At 35.2% G+C, this 27,633-nt stretch overlaps 2 protein-coding genes across 2 annotated transcripts in view; one reads left to right on the plus strand and one right to left on the minus strand.

The window, feature by feature from the left end:
* The window catches only part of LOC124372340 (protein sax-3-like), a 44,188-nt gene extending 17,829 nt beyond the window's left edge, over positions 1-26,359 (minus strand). Inside the window, exons 1-14 of the mRNA XM_046830720.1 lie at positions 26,295-26,359; positions 25,891-26,117; positions 24,923-25,156; positions 24,270-24,352; positions 18,371-18,601; positions 17,405-17,630; positions 15,869-15,984; positions 13,701-13,800; positions 12,738-12,977; positions 8,132-8,379; positions 6,123-6,279; positions 5,917-6,014; positions 4,714-4,899; positions 3,645-3,784 (exon numbers count right to left, since the gene is read on the minus strand). Coding sequence (XP_046686676.1) covers positions 3,645-3,784; positions 4,714-4,899; positions 5,917-6,014; positions 6,123-6,279; positions 8,132-8,379; positions 12,738-12,977; positions 13,701-13,800; positions 15,869-15,984; positions 17,405-17,630; positions 18,371-18,601; positions 24,270-24,352; positions 24,923-25,156; positions 25,891-26,117; positions 26,295-26,359 — 2,351 coding nt within the window. The remainder of the gene's footprint in view (positions 1-3,644; positions 3,785-4,713; positions 4,900-5,916; positions 6,015-6,122; positions 6,280-8,131; positions 8,380-12,737; positions 12,978-13,700; positions 13,801-15,868; positions 15,985-17,404; positions 17,631-18,370; positions 18,602-24,269; positions 24,353-24,922; positions 25,157-25,890; positions 26,118-26,294) is intronic.
* Positions 26,360-26,518: 159 nt separating this feature from the next.
* On the plus strand, positions 26,519-27,199 carry LOC124372341. The gene has a single exon (XM_046830721.1). It carries the CDS (start codon positions 26,519-26,521, stop codon positions 27,197-27,199), a length of 681 nt encoding a protein of 226 aa, XP_046686677.1.
* The last annotated feature ends 434 nt before the right edge of the window (positions 27,200-27,633 follow it).

A 27,633-nucleotide genomic window follows, 5' to 3' on the forward strand; every position in this document is an offset into this window, starting at 1 on the left:
AAGCTTCCTGAAGAAAAGCAAGGAGGTGATTTAACTCCAATCCATCGGCCTTGGGCATGCTCTGAAGTATAGGTGAGAGTGGGTGGGACAACTTGGCAAAGGCTGAACTAAATAGACCTGAGACATCATGGCCATCAACAACCGTCCCACAACCTACATGATCCATGAACACAGGATGTACCGAAGACTTTGAACCTCCAATTGCAGCAGAAATGGCAGAGGATACCAATTCCGAATCTCGGCACCCTGGAGCAACACCCTGAGGACCTGCAGCTCCTCCAAGCTCAGCAATACGAGAATCCGAAATTGACAGAGTATGAGGCTCCTGAAAGGAGGCCCCTCTCTCTCTGACGGACCTAACCTCACCTAGACTCTCCAGGGCTGACTGTAGTTTTTCAGAAGTAGTAATGGCCCATGTACCAATATCAGCGGTGAGTCCAGGAGCCTTATTAAGCAGTTGCACCCTGGCGCACCAGTGAATAATCTGGGAGCCCAAACGAGCCTTGGCCGACCCAGTTAAAGGCAGTGACCCACTATCAATGTCATCCTCTAATTCTTCCATCCTAGTCTTGCAGCTAGCTAATTCATCTTCCAAACAAAATGATTCCTGCCATGTCCTCTCCAAGTTCAAACAGGCCATGAGCTGAGCTCTCAACCCCTTTACGTCCTCCCGAGCCTGCTGCCCCCTAGACACGACCTCAAAAACCAGCTCCGGCTTCCGGAGATACTCAGGCACCAAAGAGACGGCCATATCAACTTCAAGACAAACAAAATCTAACTTACTAAACTTAAGTAGTCTCAACTCAAAAGGCAACCAACTGACGAGGCTCAATAAGAGTACCCAGCTCCTACTTCCCTGAGGCAAAAAAAACCCAGTAAAACCCCGCACAAATACAATACTATAAAACACGGAATAACTAACACACAAAACTCAACATTACATGCTCCCAGCCCGGGAAACCGCTTGGCAAGCCATAACCACGCTCTGCTACCATCTGAGCCACACCCCGCTTCCGCTCGCCCGTACCAAGCTAGCTTAACAAAGAACGTGCTCCCATTGGAGCGGAGCGGGGCCCGACTCACGGAGAGAGAGCAAGGAAAGGCAAAGAAAGAACGTGGATGGCCAGCCATAGTGAAAATATATATATATATATATTTGAGAAGAAACAAAAACAAGGGGACAAACGCAGACAAAACTACCCAGAAAGGTTGCCTACTCAGGTGCACCTGGAGAACAAAACTATAAGTGGTCAACCCAGACTTATGGATGAAATTAAAAATCTTTATAAATTTAAGTTAGATAGAATTTAGAGCGCCAAATTTCAAACAGGAAAAGCCAAAATCACCCGGAGTCCTGTGGCACAGGGCGGGTTCCTGAAAGGATAGAATTAACCTAAACTTAACTACTTAAAACTAGATAACAAACTGGATAACAATACTTAAATAACAGGCACACTGAGACAATATCACAGCAGGGTATCACAGAGAAATAATGTCCTCAGGTAGGAAAGCCTTAGTAGCCCGCCATGGCACCGGTGTAAAGACCCGGCCCAAGAATCATGGGAGAGGCGGACATTGGAGCTGGAGCTCGTGAACCTCGTCAGTTGACACAGCCGTGTTTAGCCAGACATTTGGGGCAGAACAAAACCCAAAACAAAACCCAAAACTAAATAAAAGGGTAAAAACAAAATAAACTTCACTAGTAACGGTCTGAACAGAAGTGAAAGTCGCTACTCTCTCGATCCAGTCGCAGACGACACCAAAGCCTCGAAGAGTCAACGAGAGCAAACACCAACAACAAAATAAAACACTATAACAAAAAAGAGTCGGGAAAACCGAAAGGGGCACGAGAATTTGACCCGGCTCAAGGGTCCAGACCCCTTGCTGGCAACATCCATGGTGACTGTAGTACTTTTTATTAGTTCATTACTCTTAATCTTGTACTGTATGAACTTTCTTTCTTGTTCTGTTTCATAAGATTGATGCTATACATTTCTCAAAGATATTATAATAAAGAGTTTCTGATTTCTCGTTAAGGAATGTGGTTCAAAAGGCTAAACAAATACAAACATCTCATATTATTTTAAAAGATTTGTATTTTTTAGACATAAAATAAGATTTACCACAGCAAATAAATAAAATAGCAATATCCACATAGCTATGGTAGGGGTCTCTCAGTGTTTTTATTCAAAAAGTCATAAAATGAGTATAAACAAAATTGAATTAAAAAGTTAAAATGATTAAAAAAAAACTGCTTCTATGTCTATTAATTAAATATAATATGATAAATTAACTGCACCTATACTATAAACAAATGGTTCTCATTGACTTTCACGGAAAAGAGTAAACCTCACCAAAATAATGAAACAACTATAAGCATATCTAAATTTGCAGTTTGTATTTACTATAGTGCTGTAGGGTTGAAGTAATGTAGAAGATTTGTATGACTATCCCGACCTCCCTTTGCTGGCCTATTATTATGCAGCCGATCATCTCATATCAGTTATGGTGATAGAAAAAGGACCCTTCCGAGACCGCCACCAGGCATTCCTAGTGCTTCTCCAAGTTCATGAGTCACAGCATTCTGTTTCATATGTTGTTACATGTGCTAGCGAAACAAGACAATGACTAAGACCTATGAGTTTACAGAAACTTGGCCATAGAGAGATAATCAGAGATAATCTCTGTGATACATAAACCTTTTGATGTAAAATATATGGATGATAATAAGATAAAATAGTGGTTTAGATGATTCAAGATGGCTGAACTTCAGTGAAGAGTGACCTGCGATCTGTTAGGCCCGCAAAGAGTATAAATCCAGAAACATGTTTAATTTTCAAATCTTCCTGTAACATTTCATAAACTGCAGATTTTTAGATGCCAACATCTTTTTCCCAATGCCAATTGACAGAATTCATAGATTGCTGCACAATATGTTTAAAGTTTCAAGATTTTTGGCTGTTTATGCATGTCAGTCATGGGTCACTTTCCACTGAAAAGTGGCCATCTTTGAACTGTCTAAACCACTCTATTATCTGATATCACCTATATACTAGTCACCAAAAGCTTTTTGTATCATAGAGATTACCTATGACACAGAATAGCTAAGTTTCTCACTGAACTTCATGTTAACTCTCCGTTCAAGATATTAAACCATAGTAAAATGTAACACAAGCCCATGTAATACAGACTCACTGACTGGCTGATGCACAGTAAATTCCATACTCGTCTCAGAAGGGCTACCCTCCATCTTAAATGATCTGAGATGATCAGTCGTGTAATAATTTGCCAGCAAAGGCAGGTTGAACGCTTCTCAGACAAACCTCCTAATCAAAATCAGAAGTAGTTAAAATCCTGCTAAAAATATTTTAAGAATATTGAAAGGACTAGAAGCGTTTTTAGATATAGAACTGCAAATGCATGTTACCTGCTAGTATATTTTTACTTTGGATCAACACTCAATTACATCAATAACCGAATATAGTAATGACCTCACCTCAAGCAAACATTAAAGCATGTACAACCATTCATTATGACACATTGTGATAAAAATAACATTACCTGTAACAGTAAATACTGATAACATCTGACAAGTATAGATATAAAATTAACAAACTAAATTACTTAATATATTGGTTACGTACGAGTTGTGAGGGTGGGAGTAGAGCAGAGATGCACTCTCTTGGCAGTCACACTGACTAGAGTTGCTGCGATGGCTGTGTGGCTGCTCTCGGTGACCTCTGTTCTTACCTGACCCTGAGTAGCTAGGTGGATAGTTGGGTACCTGCAATTCAACATCATTTCTAAGCTACAGTAATATAAATTGGCAAAGTAATCTTGCCAGTCAAAACTTCATTAATCTGAGTACCCTACTAATCCGAACACATTCAGAGAGAGAGAATAAACTGGACAATTACTCAAGGTTCAAAGTGGATTCATGTTTTTACATTAAGATTGATCAACTTCAATGACTACTGAGCATATTACAATGGGTTGAAGGAAACAACACTTTATTTAAGCTATCCTTATTGTCCTTTAGGTAGGATGTATCCATTTAGATACATAATCCTGAATTTGTTTTCTCTCGTTAATTTCACACACTCAGTACATACTGCCAAGAAAAGAGTTAAACTGTAGTAAATAATTCATGGCGTAAAAACTGATTAAATTTCTTCTCTTAATTACTCCATACCATCAAAAAGCTGTAGTCTACAAATAACTCAGAAAGCGTTTTATTCAAAAAATGTAAAATCAGTACGATTTATTTCAGTTTACAGTCAATTTTGTGGTTAGATTAAGGAAACCATTTTGTTATTTCTTATATTGAAAATAATGTAATACAAAGGCTTCAAATTTTTAAGACATTTGTAAGACAGATAAAAATAGTTATTTCTGAGCCTAGGCCCCTGCTATTGATTACATACATCTAAATGACTCCAAAAACATTGACATTTGGACAGTTTTGAACTGACTGATTCTGACAAGTTATGACATTATTTACAATTTCTTTGTATTGTATAAGGCCAACCAAAATGTGTATCACATACATCCGTTTATAATATATGTATGCTTAACACTATTGCACCATAATTTCTGCCAATTTTTATCATATTTTAATTTCTGCCTCAGCTATCAATAGAACAATTGATCTATGGATCAATAAATGAATTACTGATCGTAGCTGAACTGATATATAGTTAAAAAATACTGTACCGGTGGTGGGTGTTGTTGTGGTGGCGGATGCCTGTGTTCCCGCGTGCTCTGACTTGTAAGCCAGGATGGTGCGTAACTGTTGCAACTGCTGCCACTACGTCCACCCGAATTCTCTTGGCAGCAGATCGTAGGGCCACTGTTGGCAAACCTCTTGTTGGCTTGAGGACTGCCACAAACACGAGAGTTCTGGAACATGAAATCAGATTTGTATTAATACCAGCACTTACCAGTGGCTTATTTCATGAAGAACGATTTCGGTAACAATTTTCGGCCAGCGTGGAGGAGTCCTAAAGTCGAAGTTCTTAGCTTTTCACCTAACAGGCTCATGATGTAATGAATAACGAGGCTCTATGTCATTTTGAAACGAGAGTTGATTTTCTGTTGATGCACCAATCAAGAATAAGTACATGTATGCAGGTCTGAGAAGCCTATTTCGGCCATAAAGTTTACTACCTATGGCCATTGTAGTTTATTCCGGTCTAAGGTATTTCTGGTATCATAATTAAGTTTGTCTAAATGGCCTACTTCAGTCAAAAAACAACTAAGAGGTGTTTTTTATTAGAGTCTTAAACAATTTGGAAAAGTATTGTTTTTTTTAACATTTAGTACTATTTATGATTATGTTGTCACATTATAATGTTTACAAAGAACTGTTTATTTACAAAAGCACATTTACTATCTGCTGATTAAGTAAAAAAAGGAGTTTTTAAGAACATTGGGGTGTAGCCAGAGGATTTTTGAAATAGGAATAAGGCCTATTTTTTAACTAGGAAACCTAAGAATGTCCATGAAAAATTTCAATACCATGAGTCCAGTAGTGTTTACGTGATTTATAACACAAACAAACATAAAGACAGACACCATTAGATTTATATAATAGCATAGTTATAAATGAATTTTCAATAATTGAAACCATCTACAATTATTAAATGTAAATAGACAGTTATCAATGTTAGCCTCTATTTGAGGACTTTTTTTATTGTTGACTCTGACTTTAAAGTGTAATCCCTATGTTTATTTTAAATTTGCATGCTCCAACTTATGCTTTAGCATTTCACACCTGAAGAAGAGTGCAAATTCTAATCCTCAAAATGGTATTATTTTGTTCTGACACTTAAGGATGGTAAATTTCCATGAAACCTGTCATCCACTGTATATAATCAATGTAGTAAAAAGAGTAAATTAGTTTTCATAGGTACTGACCTGATTGAAAACCGCCACGCTTCCATGGTGGGGTGGTGGTGGAGGATGTTGGGGAGGTGGGGGTAAAAACAACCGCCCCTTGTATTGGCCAGTTTCACCTAGAAAAATTTGTAACTTATGAGCTGAATTGAAAATTTAATTTCAGATAACAGCATTACATTAAAGGATTTATTTGATAAAGTGACGTACTTATATAAAAAACTTACCAATATACACAGGAACACCTTCGGACATATTTCTGAAATCTTGGTTATTGTCTTGGTTCAGGTTCATCTCTTTCTTGGTCCACGAGTCACCAGAACTTGATGTTTTCGCTTCTGATGATGAACTCATCGCCATTGGAACAATGAGTGGCCCAGTCTCCTGGATTGTGAAATGAAAACAATCACAATTTTAAAATGATTAGACTAGACATAGTTATTGATTTTTCTACAGTAAGTTTGACGTAGAAAGTAGGAAAGGATACCAGTATTGTTCCTTGCCTGTCCTTAACAAGTACTGGGTATTAGGTACTGTAACAATTATGAAAATAACCAGACAAACTATTTAAGGCTCTAAATAAGTATGGTGTCCAGAGACCAGAAAATTATTACAAATTAATGTTTTACTTCCTTATTACGAACCATACAGTTGAGAATAAAACACATACACATTATATATGCAGTGTAATATAGTCAGTTGTTTTAGGATAAGTAAACAATGTAGGAGTAAAAGAAATATATTGCCATTTGGTATATTCATTTTGTTGAGTTGTTAGATTATGTCACCAATAAGTCTGCTAGTAGGTAGTATCTCAACTTCAACCTAAAATCTTCTTTATGCGTAGTCGACTAGCTGTAAAAATGACAAAATGTGCTAAGGTAACATCCTGGACCTGCTCATGTCTCTAAGGGGTATCACTGAGACAGTCCATATCTTGACAGAAGTCCGTTATTGTAGTTGGAGGCCATAGCCTTTGTTCTGGACAGTTGCACCATGAAATTCACAACTGGAAGACATATTTGACTCTCACTTCCTTTAATTTTTACACAAAATAATTCTAAAACAGATGTAACACTAAAACAACTCTCTGTTTTCACACCTTCACTGCGGTTCTATATTGAGTGATCTTAAGTACTCTCATTCTGCCTCTGCACTGTACGGTGTCTGCCACAATCAACATGTTAAACAATAAAACTATTTCTTGTAAATTAAAAAAATCTTTTCATACCTTGCAACAGTTCTTACTTAAACAGGCTTTTCGTTTTTGAATAAATCTTCGTCAGACCCACATAACTGAATTAAAAGTACTTAAAGTAATAATAATATATTGAAAAACATATTTATTATATATTGTTACTTTAACCACTTTTATTTCAGTTATGTGGGTCTGACGAAGTTTTCTTTAAAACGAGAGGCCTTACAGAAATAAAATTCAATGATTATTGGACTGTTTGTTTTTATATTAAGCAATATTTTCTTTTTAACAAGAATTAGTGATTATTCCCCAATTTGCAAGTTACTCGTAAACTGATCTTTTCCAATAATTGGACCCACGAAAACTCTTGGCTAAATTTAATGGAGTCAGATAGTGAGTGATTATGATTATTGGAGTGTTTGTTTTGTTTAAATTAAGCAATCTTTTCTTGTAACTGGAATTAGTGATTATTTCCCAATTTGCGAATTACTCGTAACCGATCTTTTCCAGCAATTGGACCCCCGAAAACTATTCGCTAAGTGGAGTCAGATAGTGAGGTTCCGTAATCTACTCACCTCTCCCATGGATCTAGCCAATTTAACAGGGACTAATAGCAGAACTAATGCTATAATTTCCTTCCTATTTTTTAATTCCTCAGCCTTGTTTTCATCAATGTTGCTGGTATTGTATTAGAAAGAATTGAGATTTTACCATTGGATGTGGATGAACTAATTTGCTTATATTTTATTAGGTAGCAAATGTCTTCTTCTTCTTTTATTCAAATTTTATACTTCGTAAAGTAACATTGCTCGAAAAGTTGTGATTGCTGTATTGTCCTATTCGCACTTTGATTAGTCTAGGAAGGAGGCTACACACCGATACTGTGAGGTGGGGTAATTGGAATAGTTCTGCTTCTACACTAAATATCTTTCACAGTTAATCACTTGCTTAGAGTGTAACATTCATTAACTTATTTGAGGACTTTAAAAAGGGTTTGAATGAGAAAAAACTAAGAGATTGACAAGCATATATACTCACTGTTGAGTCTGGACGGTTGTTGGGAACCATGTTGTTGACAAGGGTAGTTGTTGCATATGGGGTTGGGTTGCCGAGAGACTCCTTTCGTGTGTTGTAAAAGGTGGACATCCCACGTGCATCTACTTGTGCATACTCGCTGTCTGATAGATGACCTTGACCTTGCCCCTTGGCACCCCATCCAGGCTCCATCCACAATGTGTCCTTTCCACCACCCATAAGGCCCAGGTCGTTCATGTTCATCACAGGAACTTCAATATGCATAATATGGATTACAAAAAAGTGTGGTAGTTTATGAAATTAGGTTTTAGTAGGTACAATTAATCTAAAATCACTACATTACATAAATAGCAATTAAGTATTTAATTAGTAGGCTATTCATCTTTGTTACTCGACCCTTGTCTAAAGGGAGAAAGTGTTACAGACAGTGGTTTTCAACTAATTTGATCACTTTGCTAAAGTGGAAATATTTTGCTGAGAAAAACTTCAAGTGGTCTAAAATTATGGATAGCAATGTTAATAGTATTATCCAGCTGGTTTATACCTTTCAGTTAAACCTACATTGGATATAGCAAAAACCGATGTGTCACTTATATCTGAGCAATCCTATGGATATCCAGCAGTCGCACATCACGTAAATGTCGAACTATTGGGGTGGATTGATAGACCTAGAGTACTGCAGAGGATCACTGTGGAGTGCATGGAGTTCCATTACAGTTACAGACTGTTGCTAGCCTGGACATGAGAGAGTGCTGTCCTGCCCCCTGGCCCCTTTGACTGTAGAAGCTGAAACAAAGCTGACCTTCCCTTCTTCCAAGGTCACATGACTGAGATACAACATATACAATATATATGAGGTCTTAATGTATACCCATAAAAACTTACTTAATAATATCACCACAAAAAATCATGATTATAATATAAGACAGAGAGACAGACTTACATACCCAATCCATAGAACTAAATTATTTGAAATGTCCCCTTATTACAAAGGACTAAAATTTTACAATAAAATTCCAATACCTCTATCCTCTTTGCCTCCAGAAACATTCTCTATAAAATTAAAACATATCTTAATAGAGAAAGAATATTATTCAGAAACTGCTTTTCTAAATGATGCAACCTTCATTAATTAAATTACTCCCCAGCCATTATCAAAACATTTTGATGTATATATATATATATATATATATATATATATATATATATATATATTAATTCCACTGTATTTATTTTATCACTAATTATTTTTAAATGTGTTTTATGTTTTTTAAATTATTTTATTTTAGGATAATAATAACTACATCTATCTTTATTTAATTTTAATATGAATTATAACTTGTACCTGTACCATTAGAATTTAATGTTTTATATACTTACTGAATCACTGTTTGTGTGATTAATATTGATTATTTATCAATGAATTATTAATTATGTTTATAACTTTTTTTAATTAGGATTAGTATATTTAAAACTATATTGACGAGTCACCTGTTCATTGTAAATCTTATCTACTACAATTATGTAACGTTATGTGACAATAAATTTCTGATTTCTGATTTCTGACAACTCATATGATGGGCTCTGAAAGAGGGAGTTATGAGCTCTTAAGGACATGGACCCCTACCCCAATCTTACCCATTCTGAATATCCTGTCACTCCAAAAGCAAGCATGAAGTTTCATTTAGGACTAAGTGCAATGAGATGTTACTCAGCTTCTTCTCCTAAGTTAAGAGTAAAATGTTTTTAAATTAACTCTAGTGAGAGAAAAGACGTAAAAGTAGAACTAGATTGCTGAAACTGGAAAGAAACTCAAAGTCTAAAACAATACACTAATATGTTAACCAGTTTTAGGAGAGAATTGTAACAGAAGTCAGGATACAGTATGCTCTATTCATGAACTTTAAGTACAGAATTTGCATCGTTAATTAATGAAAAACATTTTATACTATTAAACAATTGTAATTAATTGGTGAAAAAATATCTCTTCTAGAGGTTTACAATTCTTGTAATTGTCTCCATCCGTAAAACTCAGTTGAGGAGTGAAATGGGTGGTTAAGAAGCCAGTTCTTTAACATGTGACAAAACCTTTGTGTGGTTATCATCTTCAGATTTAGAGAAAGGGCATTCCACATTCTGGCACCTGCATAGATAGGTTTCTTCTCAGTCATTGTGTGGTGGTCAGGACCGTACTCAGATTTGGTGGGCCCTAGAAAAGAAATTAGGCCGGGCCCCGGCATGTCCCATTACATGCCCCCATACAGGTATGGCGAGGACTAGGCTCCAATAAAATTGGTCTGAGTACAGGCCTGGTGGTGATGTATAGGAAGGCAGTAGTTAGGTGCATGTTTTGTACTGTAGTCATGAATCTGAGCTGCAGTTCTTATGGTGTTTGCTGACTTCGGATATAGAAATGTGACAACTTCCATGGCATACAGATTTATATTAATTAGGAATTTTAGGTCTTTGTATTTGCTTCTGTAGGTTTCTCTTGGATGGAGATCTCCAAGTATTCTTATAGTATGTTTTTGGAGCAGAAGCATTTGTTTAAATTACCTTTTGTAGTTAATCTCTATACTGCAATGCCATAGTGTAGATGGGTATCAAACAGGCTATAATAGACGATCTTGGCTGCATCTGACCCACAGATGTTCTAAATCCTGCGGATTAAATACAGGGTTGTTCTCAGCTTGATTCAGAGGAGGTTGAGATGGGCGGTCCAAATAAGGTTTTTTATCAACTGTTATGCCCAGGTATTTGGCAGCAGTAGCTTCTTCAATAAAAGGTAACTTTCTTACAGCCTCTCTATACTTGCCTAAGATTAACTGCTGGATTTGGTCTTATTCACAACATGGCCATTCCTATGGCAATAACATGTTGCCATGTTAAGTGCAATATATGATTGCACTGGTGGCAATAGATGATTGCACTGGTGGCAATAGATGATTGCACTGGTGGCAATAGATGATTGCACTGGTGGCAATATATGATTGCACTGGTGGCAATAGATGATTGCAGTGGTCACTGCAAGATTACAACTTCTATGAGAAATGTACATGTGTCAAAATGTCTGTACAGATTGGTCAAGTTGTGTTGGTTTCTCTTCTCCTCCAGTCCAGGAATTCATCCACAGAGTATAATGGTTTGTTGATGAGCCATCTATATGGTCAGGGTCATTTTCAGCTGCTGTCCTTGAAGTGTCTTCATATCGTCTGGTAGAAGGATGAACAGCTCATGGCCCTTGTAAGATGGTTTCTTTTCAAACTTTGAAGTGGTACAGAGGCAGGTGGAATTTTTAAGCATGGTGAGTTTTATGCCTATAGATGTTGTGGCCTCGTTGTAGTGTTTCTTGCAACATGCATAATAACTTCTCAGATGTATAAGCCAACTATTGTTCAAATCTTTTGCCTGGGAAAAAATTGTTGCAGATTACTCTAGGAGCCAGTTCTGACATTATCCTGATGACTTTTTTTCTGAAGCAGCAGACTGAGGTTTCTTGTTGTGTTCCTCCCCACACAATGAGGCCGTATCTCATGTGTGTCTCAAACAGAGCTTGGTACGCAACTCTAGTTGTGGTTTCATTACTATGCTTGATTTTTTTTAAACATAAAGGCATGAACTTAGTTTCTTAGAAAAACTCTGCATATGATCATTCCACTGTAAGTTGTTGTCAACTATCTTTCCAAGATGAGATTCAAATTTTACGTCCAGAAATGGTGTAATTTTGTCATTTTTCTTCCAAAAGCAAGCTGTTTGGTCTTGTCAGTGTTTACTACTAAGTCATTCTCTTTACAACACTGATATGCCATGTTAAGTGCAATGTATCAGTTGCGGCTAGGTTGTTTGAGGATGATTCAGACACCAAAAAAACTCGCTTCCCCTTCTTCTGAGGAGACATGACTGAGATTAATACCCTAAACTATTTCTTGTGGATTTTGACACGAGGCGACCCCTACCTCTAACCTTACCCATCCAGAATATCCTGTCATTCGGAAACTAGCACAAAAGTCCTATTTGCATTATATGCAATTTCTAAGCTTTTTATCTTAAGAGAAAAAAAGAAAGATAACAAGACTAAGATGGCAATTTCTCCATGGTGGATGTAAAATGGGAGCTTCACAGAATGTGGCACCTTCCCCAACCTTACCAATCCATACACATTTGACATTCATGACGTAGCAAAAAAAGTATAATGCTCACACTATTAAATAAAGAAGTTCATTATGTTTCTGTTGGAATAGGAATATTTGATATGTGAGGTTTAGTAAATGTTGATATTTATATCTTGCCTTAGCAAACCAGACCATAACAGTTTAATTTTGCTTATTCTTGATACTGGTCATTTTGGACCAAGTGCAAAGAGAGTCTCTCAGCTTCTTTTAAAGTGAAAAGTAATGTGCAGCTTTTGGACATCCACAGAACTGTCCAGATATAAGTGACACATCGGTATTTGCTGTGACCAGTGTAGGTTTATCTGGAAAGTATAAAACAGCCAGAAGTAAACCTTCTGGGGAGTAATTGTATTTGCAGGCTTACAAAGATTTCTTACAACACTGCCACATTAATGTTAATATCAATAACATTCTTAATTCAATTTAAACAAACTTACCTGTCAGATGTCCCAACTCCTTCTTGAGACTCTGTCGCCGCTTGAGGTAATAAGTAGTAAAGACAGCGATTGCAATGAAGATGGCACCACAGACAAGGATCAAGACAAAGATAGTGTCTGATGCGGAGGCGGGGTGGCTGGGCTGGGCAGCAGGGTGAAGCAGGGCGTCCGCCAGACTCACCATGGGTGAGTAAGGGCCAACTCCCACCGCAGTGTAGGCCAGCACGCGTACACCCATGCCTGCATAATCAGTACAATAATTATTCCACCAAAAAACATTTCTCAGTTTTTAATTGCTCAACATGTAGGAACTATTGTTAACTTGCAAAATAATTTTCTCCCTTTTGAATGCTACATTTATAAGCAAGTTTTCACAATTGAGTCACATTGCTGAAATGTGAAATTTATCTTTAATATACTAAATATTAAATCCCAAGAAATTTTTTACTCAATATTTAGATTTTAGACAGTAAACAGTTTTTCATCTATGATTTAAAGAGTTCTTCTAGAGAAGGATATAGGCTAAGCAATATTTAAAGAAAAGTTCTTAATTAAAATTCATGAAATTAAGAGTTATCTCTGTTGAAAATTCAATAGAAACAATAGATGTTACCAAAACTGTTAAACAGTGGCAAATACAAGCATTGTATGTAAGTTTACTTTTAAATAAGTAAAGAGCCATTAATTTTTTAAACAATAAGTGAGAAATAATTGTTGCCTTAGTAAAGCACCGTTTAAAAAATGTTCTTGTGATTTTGAAAACAGTTATCAGTCCCTCCAAATGTTATACGCTTACATTCAAAATGTGTATCGTTTAATAATGCATATTAGTCACACAAAATTGGATTGTAAGATAAATAAAAGTTTTACAACACTATTGTGAAAAGAGACTGTTTGGAATATAATGGAATTATAATCAGTAATTCGTTATGATGTTAAATTTGTGCAATTCGTGATGTTTACCTTGAACTCCCATTACAGAGATGTTGGGTAATATCACAGACATAGTAGTGGCATTCACAGTCATTTGTGAAATCACCTTCGTGTTCTGTTTTACTTGAACCTGAAAAATAACAATCATGCAGCCTTAATGTTTGTTAGATATTTTAGGGAATTGATTATAGACAAAATTTGATTTATTCATATTTTGTACAGTATACTAGGTATAAAAGAGAACATTAAAGAGATAAACATTCTTCTTATTAATCTTTTGGTTTTCAAACATGTTTCCAATCCAAGATATAACTAGGACATGCATTGGGGAGGGAGTAATGAATATAATTGAAGGGGACACATCCATATGGAGGGGGTTATAGATTAAATCTGAAGTCTAAATTTAAATAAATTACATACTATGCCTAAGGCACTATTCAAAGTAAAATAGTTAACTGGTGTATTTCAAACTGGATTGCTGTTAGACATATATTTTATAAATTGTTTAGAGCTTATATAATAGGAGGGAGGGGAACCTCAAGCATAAATTTTGCAAATATTAAAACTTGTTAGAAGGACATAAATTTAAAATTTACTCTTAAAATTTAATAACTGTAAATAGAGCAATACTTTGCATATATTTAATTTATACCAAATATATTGTTAGAAAGATCTAACAATATTTAATATTGTGGTTATTGAATGGAGGGAACAAAGATTGAGTATGTGCTGATGTGTGTGTACTCAAACGAGATTGAGCAACACTTACTCAGTTTTGGCTTGAATAAAATTGAACTAATGATCTGAGTAGATTCTCCTCTAGTAAATCGGGATATCTCTGATTCCAGAAAAAATACAGTGACAGAATTGAACGATATCTTCCTCCACTCTATTAACATTTGCTGCAGTAATTTCTCAACTAAGTTGTGTATCTATTTCACACACAAAGGCATGGGTTTAGAAAGCATGACCAATTTGCTCATGAAGATCACGCTATGTTTATCTCAATAATTCAAGAGGAATATTGAGTTCAGCTCAATTTTACCTTCTGCTTAGTGCAGCATGTGAACTCTGATAATGTGCCCAATAAAAGAGGGTTTCAAAAACGATAGTAAAATGAAGTGCGGATTTCTCTTAATACAATTAAAATCTTGAAAAATTCAAGAACACGAAAAGAAGAGTGAAAGCAAAATCAGACACGAAAAATAACGAATAAACATTTAATTGAAAATGTAAGACTAAGAATTCTAAAAAACACTAAGAAAGTGGTTCAAATGCAGCAATTGTATACTTCACAGGTACAACTCTATACAATATTAATTTAAAATCTTAAAGACTGCACCTAAAACTGTTATTAAGTACCCAACACCTACTTCTTAAAATATTGTCGCCTGTCTGTCTGTGAGAACGATAAACTCTTAACAGAAAGGTGCCAATATTGACTTGGTACATACATTTCTCTAGGCCCAATAGAGAAGTCTGTAGATTTCTTGATTTTTCAAGAGTAAAAAGGATAAAGGGGGGCACCAAATTTGCAAGTAACTCTTTAAAGAAATGCTGCATTACATATTGTTGTGTTCTACTGTTTTCTTTGATTCACTGTTATATTGGTTTATTCATTATAAAAGTAATTTTTTTATAAAATATAATATGTTTCTTTCTATTTTCAAACAGTAGGTATTTATCTATAATAAGTGAGCCTTATTGTTGTTTTACAAGTACTTTGTATAACTTCCCTGTTTAATATGCAATTTTTTAAAGACAGGCGTCTACTAATAAAATCAAATTTTGTATTGTTGAAAGACGTATACTTGCGTAGAACATGGCCATTAAAATGGTTGTAATTTAATACTATAAAAAATATGAGTATATGATGTGAATTACAATACCATTATCTAATATATTGAATATTGAGTCTGCAAATGAGTAGATCAACAATTTCTTGAGCACTTGCTTGCTATGTGACCAAAATTTATCTTTTATTCACAGGAAACCTTAAGCAGTACTCACAGTCAATATTGGAATCATAGTTTGAGCAAGTAATCCTCGTTGTAATTGGGTATGTTCCTTTTATTAACGTAAAACAGAGTACATACTCGATTTTTTGAAGAAAGAGTACATGCTCTATTTTATTCACTCCACCTAGTTGTTCCAATAAAAAGATGACAACACTGTGGTACAGTACTTGTAAGGTGTACCTTATAGCCGAGAAGAATGCCATTGTAATGTTGGGGCGGGGGAGAGGCCCACTTCACAAACGCTGCCGAGGCATTCACCCAGCCGAGCTGGACATTTTCAGGAGGAGCAGAGGGCACTGTAACCAGTCAAACCAATTTCTTTGATAATTGCCTTCATCTAAATTAAAATGGCACTTAAGTTTTAAAATCTTACCAAAATAACATCCAGTTCTAGATAGTTTAACCAGTTATTGTGCTATCTAGTTTAACTCTTTACTTGGCAGCGGGTGTGTGATATTGTTGAAAGTAGAATAGTCATGATGGATACATGCTAAGTAAAGCGTTAAAGACGATATTATATCGTCACTACTTTGATGATTTTTCTTACTATTATATCCATTTTGAAAATGTTTAATAATCCATTGTAGCTTGTAAGGGACAAACTAAAGCATAATGAATTTCAAAAACATGAATATCAATATTTTTGACCGAAACAACTTATATTAGCTGTACCTTAAAATTAGCATTGCCGACGAGAAGTCTCTTTTAGGTTTCCATGTTACATATTTATAAGTAAGAAAAAATAGTATATATTATGAGTTCAATTCCTTACAAATCCATAAAAATGCATTTTTATTTAACAAACCAAATGGAACATATCCAACTCATGATAGGAGGAAACAGACCAGCATTTCTTGTATGACATTATTGTCTATTTCTTCTAAAAAGTAATTGCTATCTTATCTCTGAGACTGATCCATGATAGGTTACTTATGTTATATTCAATCAATCATTAAAAAATAATTACAAATTATTGAATTGAGTTTACATAATTTTCTTCAAGAGTGCAGACTTTTTGCCATACCAGTTTTTAGATTCCATTATTTCTCTTTATAGTAATTATTATTTTTTAAATAAAATCCAAATGTAGCACTGCTAAAGATAAAATTCACACATTATTTATTTCCTTATAAATGTTATGGTATAGAATAGGTTCAAATCCAGAAATGGCCTTAAATGCACAAAACTCAAAATGTATATCGCTTAATATCTGAAGTACTTAACCATGAACACTATAATAATATATACTAAAATATGTATATTTCAATTTTAAAGTTAAATTAAGGCCCACCATTTATTCCATAACAAGAGTGTTAACTAACAAGCTAAGAATATGATTAGGATCCCTCCATACTGAGATAAACTAAGTCCATTGCTACTGATATTTTTGTTGCAATTCAATAAAAAAATACACAATAATGGAGAAAAATTAAAGTTATTATACAGGTACTTTTAAAATCTGTTTCATTCTTTGAGTCCCAAAAAACTGCTCTTTTAAATCTTAAAAGTTAGAATATTTTTCAGTGACTATCACTAATCTGAGAAAAGTTAAGAATGCCATTTAAAAGAAAGATGCCCACTATGTCCCTGTTTTTCAGTATCAAACTGCATGCAAAGCTGTGGGTAACTGCTAGTTTACATATATATTCTCAGCTGAAAAGGAAATCTTTATCATCCAGAAATCCAAGATCACTTTTGCTTTACTGATAAACATACCATCTTCTAATGTCTGCACCACCTTGGAGTTGGATGGTTGGCCCTCAATCATCTTGAAGAAGGGGACAAGGAAGAAATCGTACTTTGTGTATTTTTGGAGGTTGGTCACAGTGTAGTGGAGAGCCCCGGCATTGAGAACTGTGGCCATGTTGTATTGGTTGGCTCCCCCGGACAAATCCCGGAACCTTACATAGATACCCTCCACATAGTCTTCAGCGGTTACGATCTGTCAACAGCAAAACAATGTGAATTAGTTTGTATTTACAGACCCACATTTGGGGAACATAAGGGGAAAAACGTGAGAGACACAACAGAACAAAAATGAATAACAATAATACAAGTACTAACCACTCATCAAAGTTCCCTGAAAGAATGTTTTCAATGTCAGTGTATAACTGTTCAGAGAGGAGAAGCTTTTACAACTAGCTTCAATAAAAAAACTATACAATAACATAAATCTTATAATTTTCTGAACAATGAACAAATTCTTCATTTTATGTTTGTTATTGACGATGGAAGGTTTGAAAGGATAACAAGATTTTGGATGTTTGCCATCGTTATAGGTTATAAAAGGTAAAAAACAATGTTTCGAGGATTAAAATCTATCCTCTTGGTCAGGTGAGGGAGTTATTACTACATACAAAAACATTCTTACCGTTTGTTACTTTTGCATGTATTAATACCTACCCCACCTGACAAAGAGGATAGATTCCAATCCTTGAAACGTGTTATACCTTTTATAACCTATAACGATAGCAAATATCCGAAATCCTGTTATCCTTTCAATAAACAAATAATCTTTTTGTGGATAACATATTTTTGAGCAGATGTTATGTAGATACTATCTGCACAAATATGGTTTGCAGACAAGGCTAAAAAAAGTTTGTATGAGTGTAGTTGATTTGACAGCACAATGACTAAATGCTACAAAATTAAAAGTTCCTCCACAAAATCCATGTTACCAACCTCCCATGTAATCCTAACAGCAGTAGATGAGGTTGGTGTGAGACTCAGCAGCTGTATAACCTTGGTGGCAAGTCGTGTTCTAGCCTCATTTATCTGGTGGACGGGGACATCTCGCAGGTGTGTCCCCTGAGTGTGTGCTGTCTCCGACACCTCGCTAGGCACCGATACACCCTGTGTGTTCTCTGCACGAACCACAAACACGTACGAGGTGTCTGGCTTCAAGTCAGTTATCTGCAACAAAAAACCGATTGTCTGGATTATGCAAGTTGCGGAAGAATACATAAACAATGAAAGATCTGTTTTAATCCTAACACTATATTTCCTGTGTTAGTTGGCAGACATATTTTGCCAATTTGCTAAGGATTTTTTTTAACTGCTTTGAAATATGTTTGTTTTACTCATAAAACATGCTTAGCTTAATATAATTTTGTTTACTCATGTTTTCTATTAAGAATATTAAAGGATCATAAAAAATCATTTTGAGATATTAACTTTTTTTCATATTTATTTTACAGATTTACAGCTATTTTCTGTTTATTTGGTTAGTGTAGTGTTAAGACTTATTAACAAGTGCTGTACTTTATTTATGTTTGGTGGAATATCTTAAATAATTTCAAGTACTTAAAATATTTTTGAAGTTCCAGATTTGTTTTAGAAGTAAATTAGATATGAATCTAGGTCATCAAATTTAATGTAGATTTTTTACTTTGTACCCACAACAGTCATCATTTTCGATCACAGAGTAACATTTTTCAGAATGCCAAATCTGTTTTCAACACTAATAGTTTTTCCATCTCACAAGATTATGCTTCATTACAAGGTTAAAGTATATAATTTAATTATTTGACAGTTTACAAGTAAAAAAATATCAAGATTTTTATCAGCCACAATTTTATGGGCTTATTCTTTGTTGAATTACGTTATTACACATTAGATACTCTTAATCTTATTACGGGCCATCCTTGAAGGAAGTAACCTCCTAAGGGTAGAGGGGTTTTGTCACAGCATTATTTAACTATTAAACCTCAACAATTATGTGCTTGAATTAGTTCACGAAATTCGCCTGTTTCCCCTGCCCAAAGGTTTTAAAGTTTATATTATATTCCTCTCCTCATAAATTGTTTTAAATATGTCTGTGTTAAGTGTTTTGCCTGAGAAGGAACTTTTGATGGTTGAGTAAAATGTGACAGTAAAGATAAAACCTTGCATGTAAAAATTGTCTCTATCACAAATCCAAATATCTCATTTGGTATAATAGAATGACTCAGCGGTCCAGTCATTATAGGAAACAGGAAATTTGGAGCTGTATGACTGGTGACATGTACAGACAGGCGTGTTGTGGTGAGCAGTGTGAGAAGCAAGCAGATGCTGAATCATCTTTCAATTGTGAACATGTATTACAGTTGAATGGAGTGTAATTGTACAGTGAGTGCCATGTCGAGCAATGGTGTTATGATTATGTTGCTACATGGAAGTTGGATTTGGATTTAAGTTACAATGTCTTAAAAAAAATAGACATAGTAAAACTGTTTTTAATTGCAAAAATGCACATCCCAAGAAGAAACAGCAAGCAGTTTAAAGAAGTTGTACAGTTGTGGAATTCTAGTTTCATACTAATAAATCTTGTTTTACTTAGGAGTTTGAAATTGTCTTTATTATATGAGCCTGTGAAAGGAAAAGTGGTCTAAGTCAAGTTACCATAGTTTTGAGCAATGAAAGGGTTTACTAAAAACAGTTGCACAAATCCAAATGTAAATATTATCTTAAACTTATATCATATTTTTATTCTATGCTAACCATTTTAACTTTTGGGCAGTTTCAATTGTAGTTTTTTTACTTATTATAGTTGTATACTAATAAAATAATAATATTAAGTATGACTTACACCGCTTTTCCTTCAACAGTTACGGATGGTGATGAATAATAAAGCGTTGTTGCCATGTAATAGTAAGTTTATTATTAAAACGATATTATTCAAAGTAGCTAGTAAACATATTTAAAATATTACAATAAAACATTAAATGATTTAAAATCAGGTTAAACATTTTTTGTAATTTTTAAAAAATTGAGTCTGTTTCTGATTCACTGTCGATAACTGGGTTCTCATCGCACAGACTTGCAGTCACTAGATTCATAAAAATCCATGGTGGATTGATGGTATGTATGGAAGATGATCCGTCTTTCTTCTTTGAAACAGTGACTTCACGAGGATTCGAATAAAGAGGTTCCATTAAAACATTGTCCAGATTTTCGATGTCGTCCTCTCTTGGCAGGTGTAATATCCAAAGCATCAAAAGGCATATCATCATTAAGAGTTTCTTTGTACAGGATTTTAAAGGGTTCATCCTGTACATACCTTAACCATTGAATTTTGAGCCAAAATATGGGTTTACCCACAGCATTTTTCTTTCTTGTGATTGATTTCTCAAGAGTTTGAGTTGAAAGCATGTCTTTCTGTTGCATTTCCTTCACAAAGTAAGGTTTCTTGTGTTTGGAATTTGCATTAACACTATACCAATCTTGAGGGGTATACATCACCTTTCCTTTGGAGGCTTTCTCTATAACCCCAAAATCACCATCGTTGGGCAAGTAAGAATGGCCACTCGTCATAAACTTATGATCGATAATCTTAATGTTATTATCTACTTGCTGTACAAAGTGCATCATAGTTAGAGCAACTTTAACATTGCGGTTCTGCCCACCGCAACAGTCACTAAACATGACAACATGGTTAAAGTTTTCATGGACTCTGTGACGTAAATGCTCAACTATGCAGGAACTTATCTCCTGAGAACCCCGTGAGACTGTTACCTCGTTCCAAACATACCTGTATCCATTTCCTGTGGATAGCTCAAGACACCCTAGGTTATACACATTCATATTGCGTTTATAATATGCTACAGAACAGGTGAGTCTAGGGAAAGGTAATGCTTTTTGGAGATCAAAAGTAAATGTATAGTGATTAACATCTGGATTTGATTTGGATTCTTCCATTGCCTCTTTAAGCTTTTGCCTGGAAAGATCCGCTTTACGTAAATGCAACTCATGAGCAGTCTGAAGAGTTTGCTTCTCCTCATTGTTTTCACACATTTCAAATTTCACTTTGAATGTGTCGCATTTGTGCAGGTATCTTTCCGGGGAGGATGAAAATGAAGATTAAATTCGAAATTAAAAGTACGGCGGTAAATGGCTTCTGACACTGGTTCTGCATTGCTAGCAGCACAGTGTTCTTTGTACAAGTTGTACATCAATCTAATATTAAGGTCCTCTGAAAGATATTTCCTATTTGGATTGTGGGTCCTTGTGTAGTGTGATTCGTTTGAAGGGAAAGAAGAAATGTGATCTCTCACTATTTTTAAACGTTCATAGTCTATTTTGTATGTACATGGTTGCTTACCCCTCATATCAGACCCAGGTACTTGTCCTTGACTAATTTTTTGTAAGGCTCTAAAAGTCCTTCCATTTGAAATCTGAAAAGTTTGTAAAAAAAACTGTTTACAAACTACTACATTAGCATTTTTGGCAACTGAAGATATACTTCACAGATTTGCCTTTGTTTCCTCGAGAGCCATCTCTTATTCTATGTGTACTAGGCATGGTTGGTTACCTTGCAAAGCCCAGTTATATAAGCAAACTGAAGGAATCACAAGGAACAGTGGAATAAGTCAGACATACACCACTCTTCCATCTAATGGATCAGCTGTCCTGTTTAAACACAGTGCGGAACAGTGAAGCAAGTCAGACTTACACCACTATTCCTTCAAACAAAACTAATATTCTGTTAAATACAATTTTTTCAAAGACCAATAAACAGTATAAAGAATGGAGTTTTGACTTGCTTCACTATTCCATAAAATGTAATGACCCTTAAGGAGTTCATATCAGGTTAAAACTGAAAATTAAAAAAAAAAATTACTTACACCACTTTTCCTTTCACAGGCTCATATTACAAATTGTATAATAATATAAATGGAGGGGGGAGGTTGGTAATTATGGAGTGTTCTGTAATTTTAGGGGATTTATAGGGGCACTGCACGGACTGTAGTTCAGTAGCGGAGGGAGGATTTAAAAGCCTGATTATAGCGTTAAGTAATTAAGGGATGGTCCCTTATCTATCAGTCTATCTCTATCTTAATTGGTAATGTGCAGTGCTATATAGCCTCATCTCATATTTAAATTCTATAATCGAGTGGAAATACAATTCCCAACATTTCAGAGGTTTCTTGATTTGTTTATAGTTACAGATTTGACTTTCTATGTTAATCAGTTTGTCATTGCTCTGCTAAAGATACAGCAAAATAATTAAACTTTTTTATATTAAATATTCACATCTACTCCAATATAAAAAACTTGCATTCTGTACAATATATTTCAAATTATACCATAAGCTTTCTACATATTGAACCTCTTTGGTTATTTAAGCCTAATCAATGATTTGTGCCACAAACTTTGCTTGTGTGTTTTTCAAGCAATTAAAAATGATATTACTTCACTAATATGAATAACAATATCCTTTATTTGCTGTAATAGTAATATTGAAACTGCCATGAAATGGTTTAAGTTTTTATAGAAATTAAAAAGTGTACTTTAATTTTGAACCTATGGTATAGTAAATTACATTAAATTTCTGACTGCTGTATATGAGTTGTCAACAAGATTCTTTTACAAGAAGGTTTTTAGTGTTCAACAAATAGAGTGGATGATTATATTCATGTAATAGAAGAATATATTGATACAAATAAATATATCTAAAACAGCTATAAAGCAACATATTTATGAAGAAATTTATATTTGCATTGCAAAAATATTACTTGAAAGTTACACTTTTGTAACAGAGAACTTACTAGTTTCCAATAAAGCTCAGAACAAACTAGTTCTTTTAATTATGATCAAGTTAAAATATACCAATGCTGGATCAAAACACTCCTTTTATGAATTGTTTTCTGTAAGATTCTACGACCTTTTACAGAATTTTCATATTACTTTATAGTTAGATATTTTTCACAGGTAGATAGATATCTTGTTCTATAATATAGTGAAAGTCTTTAGAATCATTATAGATGAATACACTTTTGATATGTAGAATTGAGTGGTTTGAAAATCTGATCAATATGGCATGAAAAAGTTAAATCAATTGAGATGGATGGAAATTTTATTTTTTTAAATAGCATTTTTGAGGGACAAGGCCTGCTAGTTTTGTTAGTTGTTGACAATGAAAGTATTTAGGGGTTTCTTGTCATTTATAATCCATTTATTGTGAACCATAATTTAAGCATTCTATGCCATCTATGACTTAAGGTGAATGGGGTATTTCGCTGTTACTACAGCACAAGTGTTATCAGCATATTGAGTTATTTCCAATACACAACCTATTTCTTTAGATTTAACTTAATTTACCTCCATGTTACCTTTTACTATTGTTGTTTATACTATAGTTTCCAATAAATGAAGTAAGCTAAAATTAGGTTCAGGTTCCTTTTCAGTACTGGTTTAAATATATTTCCCAGATGCTGTTAGGAAGTAATCATTAAGTATTAATACAATCACAATTCCCAATTTACAGGTACTGTTATGTATCAAATGAGAAATAAAAATTTCATTGATTGACTGATATACAAATACACTTTCCATGGTGAATGGCAACAACAAGAAACTATACACCACATTGTTGCCAATGACTGAGACTCACTGTGACAGCAACAAGAAACTATACACCACATTGTTGCCAATGACTGAGACTCACTGTGACAGCAACAAGAAACTGTACACCACATTGTTGCCAATGACTGAGACTCACTGTGACAACAACAAGAAACTATACACCACATTGTTGCCAATGACTGAGACTCACTGTGACAGCAACAAGAAACTGTACACCAAATTGTAACTACCTACTCACCATGATGGTGTTGGTGTTGACTCGATGAGCTGCCACTACCCAGCCTGTCTGCAGGTCTGAACTGAAGTACTCTAGGGTGTAACCTGCAACATAACAGAATAATTAAGTATCCTATGAGTATAGTAGATGATTTGTATCCTACAGAATAATACTTTGTATACTACTTGTACTTTGTGGTGATAAGCTAAATAGTCCAGGAGCCAACAACCAATTTGCACTGTATAAGCACATAACTTAGTTTTCCTTTAAACCCATAAAGGAAATCAATTTCCTTCTTTACCTTAAGAAGGAAATTGATTCACCTGTACTAGTTTTGATGAAGGTTGAAAGGTTTTTTCTCTTAATAAATTTGTTCTAACTTAGTCCACTTAAATCTATCTAAATCTATATTCTGGGGAAATTTGTCTATCAATTTTAAGAACAGCTTGATTGTATGCTTATAAATGCAAATTGGCTCTGTGCTCTTGGACTAACAGATATTAATTTTTTTATACCAGCTAGTTTTGTTCATCTGTACGAATGCCAATTAAACTAAAGTTGATTCCTCCGCTATGCAGAAGAGCATAAGAGATTGAGTACGAAAAGGTAAAAGATTAGCAATTTGAAATACATTTCCAGTAATTAGAAGGGTGGAATCAAATGATGCTATTTACCTATAAGAGGAGAGTGTAGCGGGCCGGATGGTGGATCCCATGACATGGTGACGCTGCTCTGAGTGATGTTGAGGATTCGAGGAGCGCTGGGTGGCGGGGGGAAGGTGGCAGGATCGGGACTTCGATGGAACCCTCCTGCCAGGCCCCCCACAGTCAGTGAGGCAGACCATGATGTCTCCCCACTGTCACTACTGGCTGTGCAGGTGTACAGTCCAGAGTCACTGGTCTGCAGGTCTGCACGGAACATATCAATGGATATTCTATACAAATTCTACTAAATACATTTGTAGCACAACTCAGAAGCATTTGTTAGTAACAGCAAGCTCTTGAATTCCATTCATAATAACAATAAAATATAATGGAATACCACTTCTTTATCCATTACATTACAATTGGTTCACTCAGTCGTACCGATGAATTTCACAAAGCCTAACCTTTTTCAATGAGTCTCCCATATAAGAAAGAAATAGTGGGCTAACTGTGTGGGTAGTTTGGCTTATTTGTTAAATCCGCAAAATATTTGTCTCCTTGCCAACACACAACTATTTAATGATTAGCCCGCATCACATTTTACGGTATTTACTTATTACATAAGAGTTTCCTGGTGTAAAGGATATAATGACCCAGAAATCATTGACATTATTATAAAACTTGAAGTTTCACAGGATTTTGAGATTCATTTTACAGAATTAACTTGTATTAAAATATAGGATGATGAAGCCTCCTCAAATAAGAATATTAAATATTACTCCAGTACTAACTTCTTCAGTTTTAAAAATTAATATTTTGTTTAAGACATTGAATTATTTTTTAGAAAACAACAAACAACAAGAACCTTGGTGGTCAGAGTTCATAACAGTTTTTACAAAATAGGAACAGTGTTAAAAAAACAAAACAATTTTGTTACGATTAATTTAAGTTGTGATTGATATCTTATTATTAAAATAATCTGAGAGAGATATTATTACCATCGATCTGCAAAGTGCCTGAAGGCAGGACAGTTCTGCGGGGGGAGCTGCGGGGCTCAATGGGGCTGCCGTTATGGTACCACCTGACACGAGGTGGGGGCTCTCCCCTGGCCTGGCACGGCAGGCTGGCCACGGACTGCAGTGGTAGCGTCTGGTTGGTGGGGCCGACCTCCACCAGTGGCGGGGGCACATCTTCCAGAGATGTCACCTGAACATAAAGGCAAAATCTAGAAGGTGGAACTTAAACTTTTGTATTAATACTGGTTTTGGATGCTACTGGTGTCTTTTATGAATTCTAAAATCATTGCAGCTTTCTAGAAGGGAACCCAAAATGAACGGAATGCTTCCATCTGATAAATCTTGTGAGGATCTGTTAACTTATAAGGTGCTAGAGTAAATAATACACAGCAGAATAACCAATGTTATCAACACCATCATAATTGCAGAGAACTGTGGAGCAGTGTGCCATCTTAACTGTGTTCCGCAGAAAACAAGGAGTTCCAAGAAAGATTGGATATGTAATTCCTGTAAACCGGAGTCCTCATCAGTGGCCAGTAGCAAATCAGCAGGAACCACGACCATCAGCAAGGAGTTTCTAGTCAACACTATCGAGGCATTCAAGAAAGAAATGCTGAAAGAGTTGAAGAAGATTGCCACCGAGAACGTTAGCCTCAGCACCTCGTTGAGCTTCCTCAATACCACAGTTGAGGAAAGTAACAAACTAATGGAGAATGTCAGGAAAGAATTAAAGAAAACCCAGGAAGATAACCTTAAGCTTCAGAAAGAGAACTTGGAGCTACGGAACAACGTTTCGAATCTGGAGGTACGGGTGAGAAACCTAGAACAGTACTCCAGGAAACAAAATATAGAAATCGACGGAGTGCCTGAATCAAATAATGAAGATGTTTACGCCATCATCCACGACGTTGGGAGAGCCATCGGAGTCGAGCTGAAGAGAGAAAGAGTGGTAGCAGCTCACCGCATACCTTCCTTTAATAAGAAGAGGACGCCGCCTATCATTGTCCGGTTCTCTACCTTCGAGGAAAAGGACGTCTGGATCAGCAGCTTCAGGAACGTGCGACCACTGACAGCCAATAAGATCAACCCGAGATTCAACTTACAGAATAAAGTGTTTATCAATGAACATCTCTCGCCAGAAAATAAACAACTCCTCTCAAGGACCAAAGAGGCTGCGAAAACGAAGGGGTACAAATACGTGTGGACCAGGGACGGCAAGATCTTCGTGCGAAGAGGCGAAGGAGAAAAATGTAAGAAGGTTGACACTTTCGCTGATTTAGATAAGTTGTAAATAGTTTATGCTACTCGTAATTGGATCTAAGTATGTTATTTTTTAGCTATTTTCTATTCATATTTAACTCTTTACACTATATGAGTTGTATATTTAATACATTGGATCAGTCTTTCTTCCCTGTAAACAAATTCAATCATATATCGTTTATACATCAAAATATTAGAAGCCTCAGGAAAAAACTTTGATTTACTTTTAATGTATTTGCAAAAGCTAGAACGAAATATTGATGTTTTGATCTTAACTGAAACTTGGATTTTTAATAATGAAATAACACACTACCAAATACCTAATTATACTTCCTTCTCTAACTGTAACGAGACGTACAGATCAGGTGGCATAGTGGTTTTCATCAATAATAGAATTAAGGCAAATGTTATAGAATGTAAGATGACAACTGCAGATGTATTACTACTACAAATCTATTTTGACAA

Source organism: Homalodisca vitripennis, unplaced genomic scaffold (assembly GCF_021130785.1).
Source record: "Homalodisca vitripennis isolate AUS2020 unplaced genomic scaffold, UT_GWSS_2.1 ScUCBcl_2927;HRSCAF=8096, whole genome shotgun sequence".
NCBI lineage: Eukaryota > Metazoa > Arthropoda > Insecta > Hemiptera > Cicadellidae > Homalodisca > Homalodisca vitripennis.

What these genes read in the sequence shown, in the direction of transcription:
- LOC124372341 (XM_046830721.1), top strand. Translation starts at nt 26,519, where the DNA reads ATGCTGAAAGAGTTGAAGAAGATTGCCACCGAGAACGTTAGCCTCAGC.